This window comes from Haliotis rubra, unplaced genomic scaffold (assembly GCF_003918875.1).
Source record: "Haliotis rubra isolate DU_JTF1 unplaced genomic scaffold, ASM391887v1 Scf633, whole genome shotgun sequence".
Lineage (NCBI taxonomy): Eukaryota > Metazoa > Mollusca > Gastropoda > Lepetellida > Haliotidae > Haliotis > Haliotis rubra.
Window position 1 is genome coordinate 485,695 of NW_025767339.1, and position 13,507 is coordinate 499,201.

Below are 13,507 nucleotides of genomic sequence, written 5' to 3' on the forward strand. Positions count from 1 at the left end.
TCTTACAGGCGCGGTGAAAACGTTTGAGTTGTATGGTTCAGTATTATTTTATACTTGAACTGTTCGTTGTAACATCAACAATGATCGAGAGTGTTATCTCGTGTAGAGACAAGTTCACATATGTCGATGATATTTTATAAAAAAGGAGATATTCGGAACAAATATGACAAGAAGGTTTATGGATTTGTGTCTGCCTGACAATAGAATAGCCAGTTCCTTGAATTACGAGTGTCTCTTAAGGAATACAGTAAACTGTTTTTATTTAACCTTTCCCTTTGCTGTTCCGCTTGAAACTCTACATGACCCCACAGTATCAATCTGTTTATGGCATTGTAAATGCAAAGGATCTACGGTGGATTTTCACGACAAAGCTCGGAGATTAATGACTATGTTGACGTCACTTTTGTTTGTGTACTCAATCATGCATATCAGATCCAATAAATCTCCGCAGGTCACCAACTCCTTTTCCTATATAAACCTGGTTTATCGCTATTAGTTACATTTGTATTTCGTCTACAGTTGATACAGTCTGTCACTGTGTTATTGTTGACTGCAAAGTTAGACATGAAGATTACGCTTGTTTTGCTAGCTGCCTTGAGTTGTCTTGTATGTGCGAATAGAGATGGGAGGCGAACAAGTACAAATGGCCTAACACGACCAGATTGGGCAGGGCGTGGTAGGCTGGCCATACGCGGACCGATAAGAGAACCTCTTGGAAGTGGGGGCCGATTGAGCGGGTCAGGGCCTACAGCAAGAGGACAACGACAGGGTCTACGAGGACCTAGAAGAGGACAAAGACAGGGCGGGCGAGGATCTACAAGAGGACAAAGACCGGGTGGTCGAGGACCTACAGCAAGAGTACAAAGACCCGGTAGACGAGGACCTCCATCATGGGTACGGCGAAGACCAGGAGCGAGTGGTGGCCGTCCACTTGGACGAGGAGGGCTAATGAGAAATCCAATGATTGCCGCGGTGAGATCTTTCGATAAATACATCTTTGTACGCCTCTATAATTAATTTTATGTTTAATATGTAAAAACTACGAGTCTTTTGTGATCTGTGATCGTCCGCCAAGCGTTTTGTTTGTACATCAGATCTAACATGTCTTGTTGTAACTGAAATAGTGTCCGATGTATCATTCAGAAATTAGATCAATCAATAACGGATTGTATGCGTGTTATGCCTATAGTATATCTAGTTCCGTATAAGACTGATTTCATACAAGTAGATGTTAAGGTAAGTTATTATATTGACTACACAGAAAAAAAAAAAAAATACCATTATTAGGGTTTATCATGATGATGATTATGTTAAGATGAATTTACTGACAACGAGCATTCTGGGGTCATTTGGAAGCATAATATTTATACATCTATAATGTTATAACCATTTAGAAATTCTTATTTGTTATCTTATTTGTTATTTAATTCTCACCTGTTATCGATTTTTACTTTACTTTACTTTACATTCACTTATGAGTTTTCTTGCACCGTTTTCCAGCTTGGAGGTGGCGTCGAACGACGACAGTGGTTTCGCATGGTGGACGACAACATCACCGTGAGAGAGTTAGCTCAGTTCAACAGGACAGAGGAATTCATTACCTTAGCTTCATTCGGCAGAGCTCTCAGGAATTCTAACATCTCATCCGCCTTTTCAGCTTATGATTTTCCAAACGTAATTGTTTTCACTTTTATAATGTAATGAAATACTATTACACAGCGTTAGAGATAAATCTACATGCATCCATTATGTATTTAGACCTTGTTTTAGACACGATATGGCTGAAATGCTGTTAATGTGACTTAAAAATTAATTAATTAAACTCACTCACTCAGTTTGAGGTAAGACACTTCTCTGAGAGGTAATTTAGAAGTTGGATCAGAGAATATTCAAGCTTGACCTCAGTTGTAAAATCGTTGGGAGTAGTTAATACATTAGAACTTGAATTTGTATAAAACTGAGTAGTATAATATTATACAGTTAACTGCAAATTAACTGTTTATTGAGAGTATTCAATATATTCACTCAGAATCTTCATTCTCTACAGAACCAATTCTGTTCATTTTTATATCATTGTTTTCGCAATTGTTTCGCAATTTTACTGAATACAAATATTGTTTGTGTGTAACGATGTGGATATAAAATGATAGATAGAATCCACAGTGGTGCTGATTCGAAAATGGTAGCAGCCCCATTAACTACCACTTTAATCCAGTTCAATTACACTTGGAAACCACTTGAGGCAAGATCATTACAAGTGTGTTTTACCTTCCAGGGTGTGGCTGCAGCTCGTGTGAGGATTAACGACACCAAAGTCTGTCTGGTGTTCCCCATCTCAGACTTCAGTGCAGCCATCAACTCTATCTCAGCCAGAAATGTAAGTACATCTTCGAAAAAACTTCAATATATTCAGCTTATAATGGAACTACTCCTAGATCAGGAAGCTAAGGTTTAGATAGTTAATCGGGCAGGGTACACATTTTAACCATTCAGTACATACAACATCTACTACCTAGATGTACCAGTATGTTTTAGGCATTTGGATTTTTTGATTGAGCCAAAACCGACTCTAGTAACTTCGGGGAATGCATGATAAATAACATAGTGGCAGAAATATATCTACCCATACCAATAACATATATGTAACTTCCGCTCTTTCGTGAAAACAGACGCTACTTTGAAATAAACAGGATAAAAAGCAAAAGTACTATAAGAACATTAACGCACCCGCCATATGGGTGGACTATTGCTGAGTACGGCGTTAAACAACATCCAAACCATTAACACCTTACCACTAGAGACAATGTTTCACATATCTGTAAGGCTTGACTGATGACGGTGTTGTTGAAGTAGTGTATATGTTACAGGGAATGTGTGAAACCAGGGATTTCACATAATCCCTTTAAGAGTCAGTGATTTCGTGCAATCACTGTGACCCACAGGGATTTCATGTATTCTCCTAAACTTCAAGGGATTTCATGAAATTACCGATTTTCATGGTGTTCCATTACACACGTGCATGTGTACTCGTTCATGCAATTCTGTTATGAATGAATTTAAATAACCAGATAATAACCAATCTCGATTATTCCGGCGGGCGTAAAGACAAAATAGCTTTGGAAATTATACACATGACATGGTTCACTGAAAATCAGAGATGACACCAGGTGTTCACGAGCAGGTGTTCGCCCGACACCCACTCAGTTTGCATCTAAAGGTGTTTGGTGTCTGACAAAGCAAACACCTGCCATGCGATTTTTTAGTAGCAAAGGTGAATTATAACGGACGTTACCAGTAAAACTAACATTGTGGTATCAAAATATGTTTCACGTGTTCTCAAGCGACACGATATGCTATAATAAAATGATCTTATCTCCTCTTTCGTCGATGACCAGTGAGGGACGGTGCGATAGCCTAATGGTCAAAGCGTTCGCCAAAAGAATCCGGTTCGATTCCAGCATGATACACTGTGTGAAGTCCATTCCTAGTGTCCCCGTGATATTGCTGAGATATTGGTTAAAGCGGCGTAAAACCATTCTCACTCACTCACTCACTCACTCAGTGTCCACTGACAGGATCTTTTATCGTTATAGACATCGGAGCTAGTATCAACCCCAGATAACGATGACGAATACACGATGAAAACGGATGACAAGATGACAGATGCGGAGTTGGCGGCTTTCAACACAACTTCACCAAACCTGTACCAGATCTGCCAGGGACGACGAACTGCACCACCCATCATCATCGACACCACGACTGCAGTTCAAACTGGTGAGATATTAAACATATTTTATCTATATTATTTAAATCAATCTTTGCTGTGTTCATTCTTACATCATCGTGTGTTCTCATAGAGCACAGTAGCTATCGAGCTGCCTTTCGCGTGAGGTTCACGTTCCTGGTATTCTAAACTGACATGTGTTTTTGGTTCATGTATATTTATTACTACGGAAATAATATTCTTTAAGGGCGAAATCGTAGTGAGTTGAATTGAACGACGTTTTGGACAGTAATCTAGTTATATGAAGTGAGTGAGTGAGTGGGGTTTTACGCCGCACTCAGCAATAGTCCAGCTATATGGCGGCTGTCTGTAAATAATCAGGTCTGGACCACAGACAATCAACCAGTGATCAACAGCATCAGCATCAATCTGCGCAATTGGGAACCGATGACATGTGTCAACCAAGTCAGCGAGCCTGACCACCCGATCCCGTTAGTCGCCTCTTACGACAAGCATGGGTTATTGAAGATCAATTCTAACCAGGGTCTTCACGGGTAGTTATATGGAGGCATGACAGCTACATGTGGGATTAAAACTGGCAGTGGTACAGGCTCTAGACATTTACCATTTTGGTAAACCACTGGCACCAACAAGGTGGCGAGAAATATTGAAACCATAAAAGGGTGGAACCGGAACCCACAAGCATTTGGTCTGTATGTGTCTATCGATTAGCAGTGTGTAATGCCGCTCTTTTCCTTCATCAATAGAGAAATGTGCCAGTCTATCAACAATGAATTATGCTGCTCTTTTCCTTCATCAGCATAGAAATGTGTCAATCTATTAACAATGAACAATGTTGCTCTTTTCCTTCATTTAGTAGAGAAATGTGTCAATCTATTAACAATGAACAATGTTGCTCTTTTCCTTCATCAGCATAGAAATGTGTCAATCTATTAACAATGAACAATGTTGCTCTTTTCCTTCATCAGTAGAGAAATGTGTCAATCTATTAACAATGAACAATGTTGCTCTTTTCCTTCATCAGCATAGAAATGTGTCAATCTATTAACAATGAACAATGCTGCTGTTTTCCTTCATCAGGAGAGAAATGTGTTAATCTATTAACAATGAACAATGTTGCTCTTTTCCTTCATTAGTAGAGAAATGTGTTAATCTACTAACGATGAACAATGCTGCTGTTTTTCTTTCATCAGTAGAGAAATGTATCAATCTATAACAATACTGAACAATGCTGCTGTTTTCCTGCATCAGTAGAAAAATGTGTCAGTCTGTTAACAATGAATAACGCTGCGCTTTTCTCTATCAGCATAGAAATGTGTCTCTATTAACAATTAACAATGTTGCGCTCTCTCTTCTCAGTAGAGAAATGTGTTAATCTATTAACTCTCTGTGCTCTGGAGAATATGTGTCTCTCTCTCTCTCTCTCTCTCTCTCTCTCTCTCTCTCTCTCTCTCTCTCTCTCTCTCTCTCTCTCTCTCTCTCTCTCTCTCTCTCTCTCTCTCTCTCTCTCTCTCTCTCTCTCACGCCCACTGTGTTTGTATTCATTTCCCGCTGTCCATCACCACCTCACCCACGACTGTATATGTATAGACGTACCTTGCTACGAATGTGGTGTTGAATGTTTTATAGGTGATGACGTAACAGATCTGGACCCCGTGACGTTCTTGTCTATCAGTGGCAAAGTTACAGTCTACCTCAAGTCTACCTTATCTCTGTAATCAAGACACAGCTCTTCTTCATTCAAAGTATTCTAGAAATCCGCGCTGTTTCTAAACCAGAAGCAAAAAACTACTCATCATAGTATCTTAGAAGATATCAGTTTAGTTATCGCACATGTCTGTAGAAGCTAATAGTTATAATGCATTGAGGTATCTAATTATTTTGAAAATGAATAAATACTTTTTTACTGACTACCAGGCTATCTGTCCACTCTTTTTTCATTGCAGAACGTTGGCGTTGTCAAGAATGTGCGATTGAATTTGCATATTCCTAGAGTGAGTGAGTGAGTGAGTTTAGTTTTAAGCCGCTTGTAACAATATTCCATCGATATCACGGCGGGGGACACCAGAAATGGGCTTCACACATTGTACCCATGTAGGGAATCGAACCCGGTGTTTTTGGCTTGACAAGCGAACGCTTCAGCCACTAGGCTACCCCAACGCCCCACATAATGACGTTTGCCATTACATTATCCTCAAAGCATTCGGACACCCAAACTGTCTCTAAAATATTTTTACAGAGAGAGAAAAGTAGGAAGATTGTGACTTATGAATCGTGTAAAGTAATAGACTTCAAATAGTCGGGAACCTAAAAAGACTAAACATATCAGTTTGTGTAAAACTGAAAAAGTTAAATCACGACACTGCCGATCTGTTGGGTTGAGTGAGTTATAATCTGACGTCGTGTCGGCATTGCTTCAACCATATAGCGACGAGAACAAGTCTGTGTATATGCACAGTTGAGTCATTAATTAGAAGTTGTATTTAACACTATTTGTCATACACATGTAAACATTACGGTATTACTTGCGACAGTTTCATAAATCTGAAATGCTGGGTATCAGAGGCTGTGTACCAACATGTGGATCATACGTTGAGTAGGGCGGTGGGGTAGCCTAGTGGTTAAAGCGTTGGCTCGTCACGCCGAAGAACCGGGTTCGATTCCCCACATGGGTACAATGTGTGAAGCCCATTTCTGGTGTCCCCCTGCCATGATATTGCAGGAATATTGCTAAAAGCGGCATAAAACTAAACTCACTCACTCATTATTCATTGAGTCATTTCCTAACAACTACTTTCAAACGTTAGAAAAACGAGCGTTCCCGCAAGTTTACCTTGATAAAACGTGACACTTTTTAAAATTATTTATGTTTTATGTTGTTCATAAATGCAGATTTGCATGCATTCGTTACGTCCCTTCAACATTTAAAATTCTTCACTGCTGTATCGTTAGATTAATAGTAGTAGTTGTTTGATAGTTTAACGCCGCACTCAGCAATATTCCAGCTATTTGTAAACAATCGAGTCTGGATCAGACAACAGCATGAGCCTCAATCTACGCAATTGGCGTTAGATTAACGCTAGAACATGTACATTCACACAGGGCCATAAGATATTACAATTACGGTAGATAAATATACCGGTCTCTTAACTAACTCGTTAAGGTCAAGTTTGAAACTCGTTATCAGCAACCCATGCTTGCCGTAAGAAGCGACTAACGGGATCGGGTAGTCAGGCTTGCTGACTTCACTGACACGTGTCATTGTATCGTATAGATGGATACTCATGATGTCAGTCACAGGATTGTCTGACCCAGACTCGATTACTTATTAAAAAATTAATAGGTGAGTTAGACACATAATGGAAGTAGTAGCTGTATAGATTATAATTGTTTTTAATATGTTGACTGCACGCTCACCTGTTCTTTCGATTTGCTTGAAAGTCTTTTGAACCGAAGACAGATCCACAGATAATACAGGTAGCTTCTTGATGATATGGCTAAATATAATAAGTTATAAGAATTATAAGAAGGAAAACTAAAAACCCAACCTTTGAAATAACAGAATAAATTAGCTGATTCACTTGTGAAAATGTATAGACTTGCCTACATCGCTATAAGGCCGAAAAAACGCCAATGTGACATTAAATTCCCACTCACTCACTCACTTATTAGTTTTGAATTTGACTATGTCGTTACAAAAAATAATTCCGGCAAATACACATTACAGAAGTATATCTGGACAATCACCAGAGGAACTTGATGAAATGTATTATTAAATGTATACTTATAAATCCATAAAGGTCCTTTTATAAATTCAGTTTCCATTTCACTGGATTGTCTGGTCCAGACTCGATTATTTACAGACCGCTGCCATGTAGCTGGAATATTGCTGAGTGCGCCGTTAAATAGCCACCAAACTTAAACTATTTTCTTTGGAGTGTATAGGGTATCCATTCCGGAATCGCTAAGGCATTCAGGACGTACCCCTGTTTACCACTATAAGTCAGAGAACGAGGACTACCTTTGCTGTGGTGCCAACAGGATGCTAATTGGGTTCCCGTAACAACTATTCACAATCATATTTGGCCCTTTTTGCAGTTGTCAAGGATGCTAAATATGCCGTTAATAAGCAGTCTGTTAGTTTTGTTTCAAAACGCCAGAAAGCCATTTTATAAGTGATGCTGAAAACTGAAACATCCAATATGTTGGGTAATCTAACTTCCTTAGACCATAGTTTACCATTGTTTGCCATGCAATACTCTTGAGATAAATGAATGATGGTTATCGTACCTGGAGGCACAAATAACCGAGCTGTCATAAACCACAATACAGCCATATTATTCTATATGCCTTACTCAAGTCACAGGGTGTGGTGGGGTGCCAGTGTCTCATACCTAGAAGATACCGCCAACGGTGATATGCTATGAAATAACTACAACCTTACAATAGTCAAAGCTGTTTAATACTTAACGCACGTAGAAAGGAGCTCAAACAGTTTTGTGTCAATGACCCGAACAGAGTATCCAGAACAGAACGTGTCCCCATACTTGTCATTAGTTTGATCCATTAGAGTGTACTGGGGCGTTTTGGGGACTGTTTTCTGTTCAGAGAATGTTGCTTTATAAATGGAGACCTTTGTTCCGTGTATGGTGAGTGTGGTTACGTGAGAAAAGAATGTGTCAAAAGACTGTGGCCACGTGTATAGAGACTGGGGTTACGTGTATAGAGATTGTGGCTACGTGTATATAGATTGTGGCTACGTGTATAGAGACTGTGGCTACGTGTATAGAGACTGTGGCTGCATGTATAGAGACTGTGGGTACGTGTATAGAGACTGTGGGTACGTGTATAGAGACTGTGGCGACGTGTATAGAGACTGTGGCGACGTGTATAGAGATTGTGGTTGCGTGTATAGAGACTGTGGCTACGTGTATAGAGACTGTGGGTACGTGTATAGAGACTGTTGTTACGTGTATAGAGACTGTGGTTACGTGTATAGAGACTGTGGCTACGTGTACAGAGACTGTGGTTACGTGTACAGAGACTGTTGCGACGTGTATAGAGACTGTTGTTACGTGTATAGAGATTGTGGTTACGTGTATAGAGACTGTGGTTACGTGTACAGAGACCGTTGTTAGGTCTGAAGAGACTGTGGTTACGTGTATGGAGACCGTGGTTAGGTGTGTACAGAGACTGTGGTTGCGTGTATTGAGATTGTGGTTACGTGTATGGAGACTGTCGTTTTATGAAGGAAGACTGTGGTTACGTGTATGGAGATTGTGGTTACGTGTACGGAGACCGTTGTTAGGTCTGAAGAGACTGTGGTTACGTGTATGGAGACCGTTGTAATGTGTGTAGAGACTGTGGTTACGTGTATATGGAGATTGTGTTGTTACGTGTTGGAGATTGTTGTTTTATGAAGTAAGACTGTGGTTACGTGTATGGAGATTGTGGGTACGTGTATGGAGACTGTGGTTACGTATATGGACACCGTTGTTAGTGTATAGAGACTGGTGTTACGTATATGGAGATTGTGGTTACGTGTGTGGAGTTTGCTGTTACGTATATGGAGATCGTTTTTACGTGTATAGAGACTGTTGTTACATATATGGAGATTGTGGTTACGTGTATGGAGACCGTTGTTAGGTGTGTAGAGACTGTGGTTACGTGTATGGAGACCGTTGTTAGGTGTGTAGAGACTGTTGTTACGTGTATGGAGATTGTGGATACGTATACGTGTATGGAGACCGTTGTTACGTGTATGGAGATTGTGGTTACGTGTTTGGAGATTGTTGTTTTATGAAGGAGGACTGTGATTACGTTTATGCAGATTGTGGTTACGTATATGGAGACCGTTGTTAGGTCTGTAGAGACTGTGGTTGCGTGTATGGAGATTGTGGGTACGTGTATGGAGACTGTTGTTTTATGAAGGAAGACTGTGATTACGTTTATGCAGATTGTGGTTACGTATATGGAGACCGTTGTTAGGTCTGTAGAGACTGTGGTTGCGTGTATGGAGATTGTGGGTACGTGTATGGAGACCGTTGTTTTATGAAGGAAGACTGTGGTTACGTGTATGGAGATTGTGGTTACGTGTATGGAGACCGTTGTTAGGTGTGTAGAGACTGTGGTTGCGTGTATGGAGATTGTGGGTACGTGTATGGAGACCGTTGTTAGGTGTGTAGAGACTGTGGTTGCGTGTATGGAGATTGTGGATACGTGTATGGAGATTGTTGTTTTATGAAGGAAGACTGTTGATTACGTGTATAGAGATTGTGGTTACGTATATGGAGACCGTTGTTAGGTCTGTAGAGACTGTGGTTGCGTTGTATGAGATTGTGGGTACGTGTATGGAGATTGTTGTTTTATGAAGGAAGACTGTGATTACGTTTATGCAGATTGTGGTTGGTGGTTGTGTATATGGAGACCGTTGTTAGGTGTGTAGAGACTGTGGTTGCGTGTATGGAGATTGTGGGTACGTGTACGAAGACCGTTGTTTTATGGTAGAGACTGTTGTTACGTGTATATGTGGTTGTGGATTATGGAGACTGTTGTTACGTATATGGAGACCGTTGTTAGTGTATAGAGACTGGTGTTACGTATAGAGACTGTGGTTACGTGTATGGAGATTGCGGGTACGTGTATGGAGATTGTTGTTTTATGAAGGAAGACTGTGGTTACGTGTATGGAGATTGTGGTTACGTGTATGGAGACCGTTGTTAGGTGTGTAGAGACTGTGGTTACGTGTATGGAGACCGTTGTTAGGTGTGTAGAGACTGTTGTTACGTGTATGGAGATTGTGGATACGTATACGTGTATGGAGACCGTTGTTACGTGTATGGAGATTGTGGTTACGTGTTTGGAGATTGTTGTTTTATGAAGGAGGACTGTGATTACGTTTATGCAGATTGTGGTTACGTATATGGAGACCGTTGTTAGGTCTGTAGAGACTGTGGTTGCGTGTATGGAGATTGTGGGTACGTGTATGGAGACTGTTGTTTTATGAAGGAAGACTGTGATTACGTTTATGCAGATTGTGGTTACGTATATGGAGACCGTTGTTAGGTGTGTAGAGACTGTGGTTGCGTGTATGGAGATTGTGGGTACGTGTATGAAGACCGTTGTTTTATGAAGGAAGACTGTGATTACGTTTATGCAGATTGTGGTTACGTGTATGGAGACCGTTGTTAGGTGTGTAGAGACTGTGGTTACGTGTATGGAGATTGTGGGTACGTGTATGGAGACCGTTGTTAGGTGTGTAGAGACTGTGGTTGCGTGTATGGAGATTGTGGATACGTGTATGGAGACCGTTGTATATGTGGTTACCGTATGAGAGTGTATAGAGACTACGTGTATGGTGTTACGTGTATGGAGATTGTGGTTACGTGTAATGGAGTATTGTTGTTGTTACGTATATGGAGATCGTTTTTACGTGTATAGAGACTGTTGTTACATATATGGAGATTGTGGTTACGTGTATGGAGACCGTTGTTAGGTGTGTAGAGACTGTGGTTACGTGTATGGAGATTGTGGGTACGTGTATGGAGACCGTTGTTAGGTGTGTAGAGACTGTGGTTGCGTGTATGGAGATTGTGGGTACGTGTATGGAGACCGTTGTTAGGTGTGTAGAGACTGTGGTTACGTGTATGGAGGTTGTGGATACGTGTATGGAGACTGTTGTTACGTATATGGACACCGTTGTTAGTGTATAGAGACTGGTGTTACGTATATGGAGATTGTGGTTACGTGTGTGGAGTTTGCTGTTACGTATATGGAGATCGTTTTTACGTGTATAGAGACTGTTGTTACATATATGGAGATTGTGGTTACGTGTATGGAGACCGTTGTTAGGTGTGTAGAGACTGTGGTTACGTGTATGGAGACCGTTGTTAGGTGTGTAGAGACTGTTGTTACGTGTATGGAGATTGTGGATACGTATACGTGTATGGAGACCGTTGTTACGTGTATGGAGATTGTGGTTACGTGTTTGGAGATTGTTGTTTTATGAAGGAGGACTGTGATTACGTTTATGCAGATTGTGGTTACGTATATGGAGACCGTTGTTAGGTCTGTAGAGACTGTGGTTGCGTGTATGGAGATTGTGGGTACGTGTATGGAGACTGTTGTTTTATGAAGGAAGACTGTGATTACGTTTATGCAGATTGTGGTTACGTATATGGAGACCGTTGTTAGGTGTGTAGAGACTGTGGTTGCGTGTATGGAGATTGTGGGTACGTGTATGAAGACCGTTGTTTTATGAAGGAAGACTGTGAGTTACGTGTATGGAGATTGTGGTTACGTATATGGAGACCGTTATGGAGAGATTGTGGTTACGTGTATGGAGACCGTTGTTAGGTGTGTAGAGACTGTGGTTGCGTGTATGGAGATTGTGGATACGTGGAGACCGTTGTTACGTGTATGGAGACCGTTGTTACGTGTATGGAGACTGGTGGTTTGGCTGTGGTTACGTGTATGGAGACCGTTGTTTTTATGAAGGAGGAGATTACGTTTATGCAGATTGTGGTTACGTGTATGGAGACCGTTGTTAGGTGTGTAGAGACTGTGGTTGCGTGTATGGAGATTGTGGATACGTGTATGGAGATTGTTGTTTTATGAAGGAAGACTGTGATTACGTTTATGCAGATTGTGGTTACGTGTATGGAGACCGTTGTTAGGTGTGTAGAGACTGTGGTTGCGTGTATGGAGATTGTGGGTACGTGTATGGAGACCGTTGTTGTTAGGTGTAGAGACTGTGGTTAGTATGGTGATTATACGTGTATGGAGATTGTGGTTACGTATATGGAGACCGTTGTTAGTGTATAGAGACTGTGGTTACGTGTATGGAGATTGTGGTTACGTGTATGGAGAGTTTGTTGTTTATATCGAAGGTATAGAGACTGTGGTTACGTGTATGGAGATTGTGGTTACGTGTATGGAGACCGTTGTTAGGTGTGTAGAGACTGTGGTTACGTGTATGGAGACCGTTGTTAGGTGTGTAGAGACTGTTGTTACGTGTATGGAGATTGTGGATACGTATACGTGTATGGAGACCGTTGTTACGTGTATGGAGATTGTGGTTACGTGTTTGGAGATTGTTGTTTTATGAAGGAGGACTGTGATTACGTTTATGCAGATTGTGGTTACGTATATGGAGACCGTTGTTAGGTCTGTAGAGACTGTGGTTGCGTGTATGGAGATTGTGGGTACGTGTATGGAGACCGTTGTTTTATGAAGGAAGACTGTGGTTACGTGTATGGAGATTGTGGTTACGTGTATGGAGACCGTTGTTAGGTGTGTAGAGACTGTGGTTGCGTGTATGGAGATTGTGGTACGTGTATGGAGATTGTTGTTTTATGAAGGAAGACCGTGATTACGTTTATGCAGATTGTGGTTACGTGTATGGAGACCGTTGTTAGGTGTGAAGAGACTGTGATTACGTTTATGCAGATTGTGGGTACGTGATATGGTGGGACCGTTGTTAGGTGTGTAGAGACTGTGGTTACGTGTATGGAGATTGTGGATACGTGTATGGAGACTGTTGTTACGAAGGAAGACTGTGGACGTTGTTAGTGTATAGAGATTGGTGGTTACGTATATGGAGACCGTTGTTAGGTGTGTAGAGACTGTGGTTGCGTGTATGGAGATTGTGGATACGTGTATGGAGACTGTTGTTTTATGAAGGAAGACTGTGATTACGTTTATGCAGATTGTGGGTACGTGTATGGAGACCGTTGTTAGGTGTGTAGAGACTGTGATTGCGTG

The 13,507-nt window shown here is 40.9% G+C and overlaps 1 protein-coding gene across 1 annotated transcript; it reads left to right on the forward strand.

Annotated features, from left to right (window-relative positions):
• The first annotated feature begins 564 nt into the window (after window positions 1-564).
• LOC124256639 lies at window positions 565-5,463 on the forward strand. The gene is made up of 5 exons (XM_046690615.1): window positions 565-972; window positions 1,501-1,674; window positions 2,276-2,377; window positions 3,594-3,774; window positions 5,375-5,463. The coding sequence occupies exons 1-5, from the start codon at window positions 565-567 to the stop codon at window positions 5,461-5,463; spliced, it is 954 nt and encodes a 317-aa protein (XP_046546571.1).
• The last annotated feature ends 8,044 nt before the right edge of the window (window positions 5,464-13,507 follow it).

Excerpts from the sequence above, each read along its gene's own strand:
- LOC124256639 (XM_046690615.1), top strand. The coding sequence starts at position 565 with ATGAAGATTACGCTTGTTTTGCTAGCTGCCTTGAGTTGTCTTGTATGT. Across the intron at positions 973-1,500 it reads GAAATCCAATGATTGCCGCG|CTTGGAGGTGGCGTCGAACG; the intron begins GTGAGATCTTTC and ends ACCGTTTTCCAG. Across the intron at positions 2,378-3,593 it reads ACTCTATCTCAGCCAGAAAT|ACATCGGAGCTAGTATCAAC; the intron begins GTAAGTACATCT and ends TTATCGTTATAG.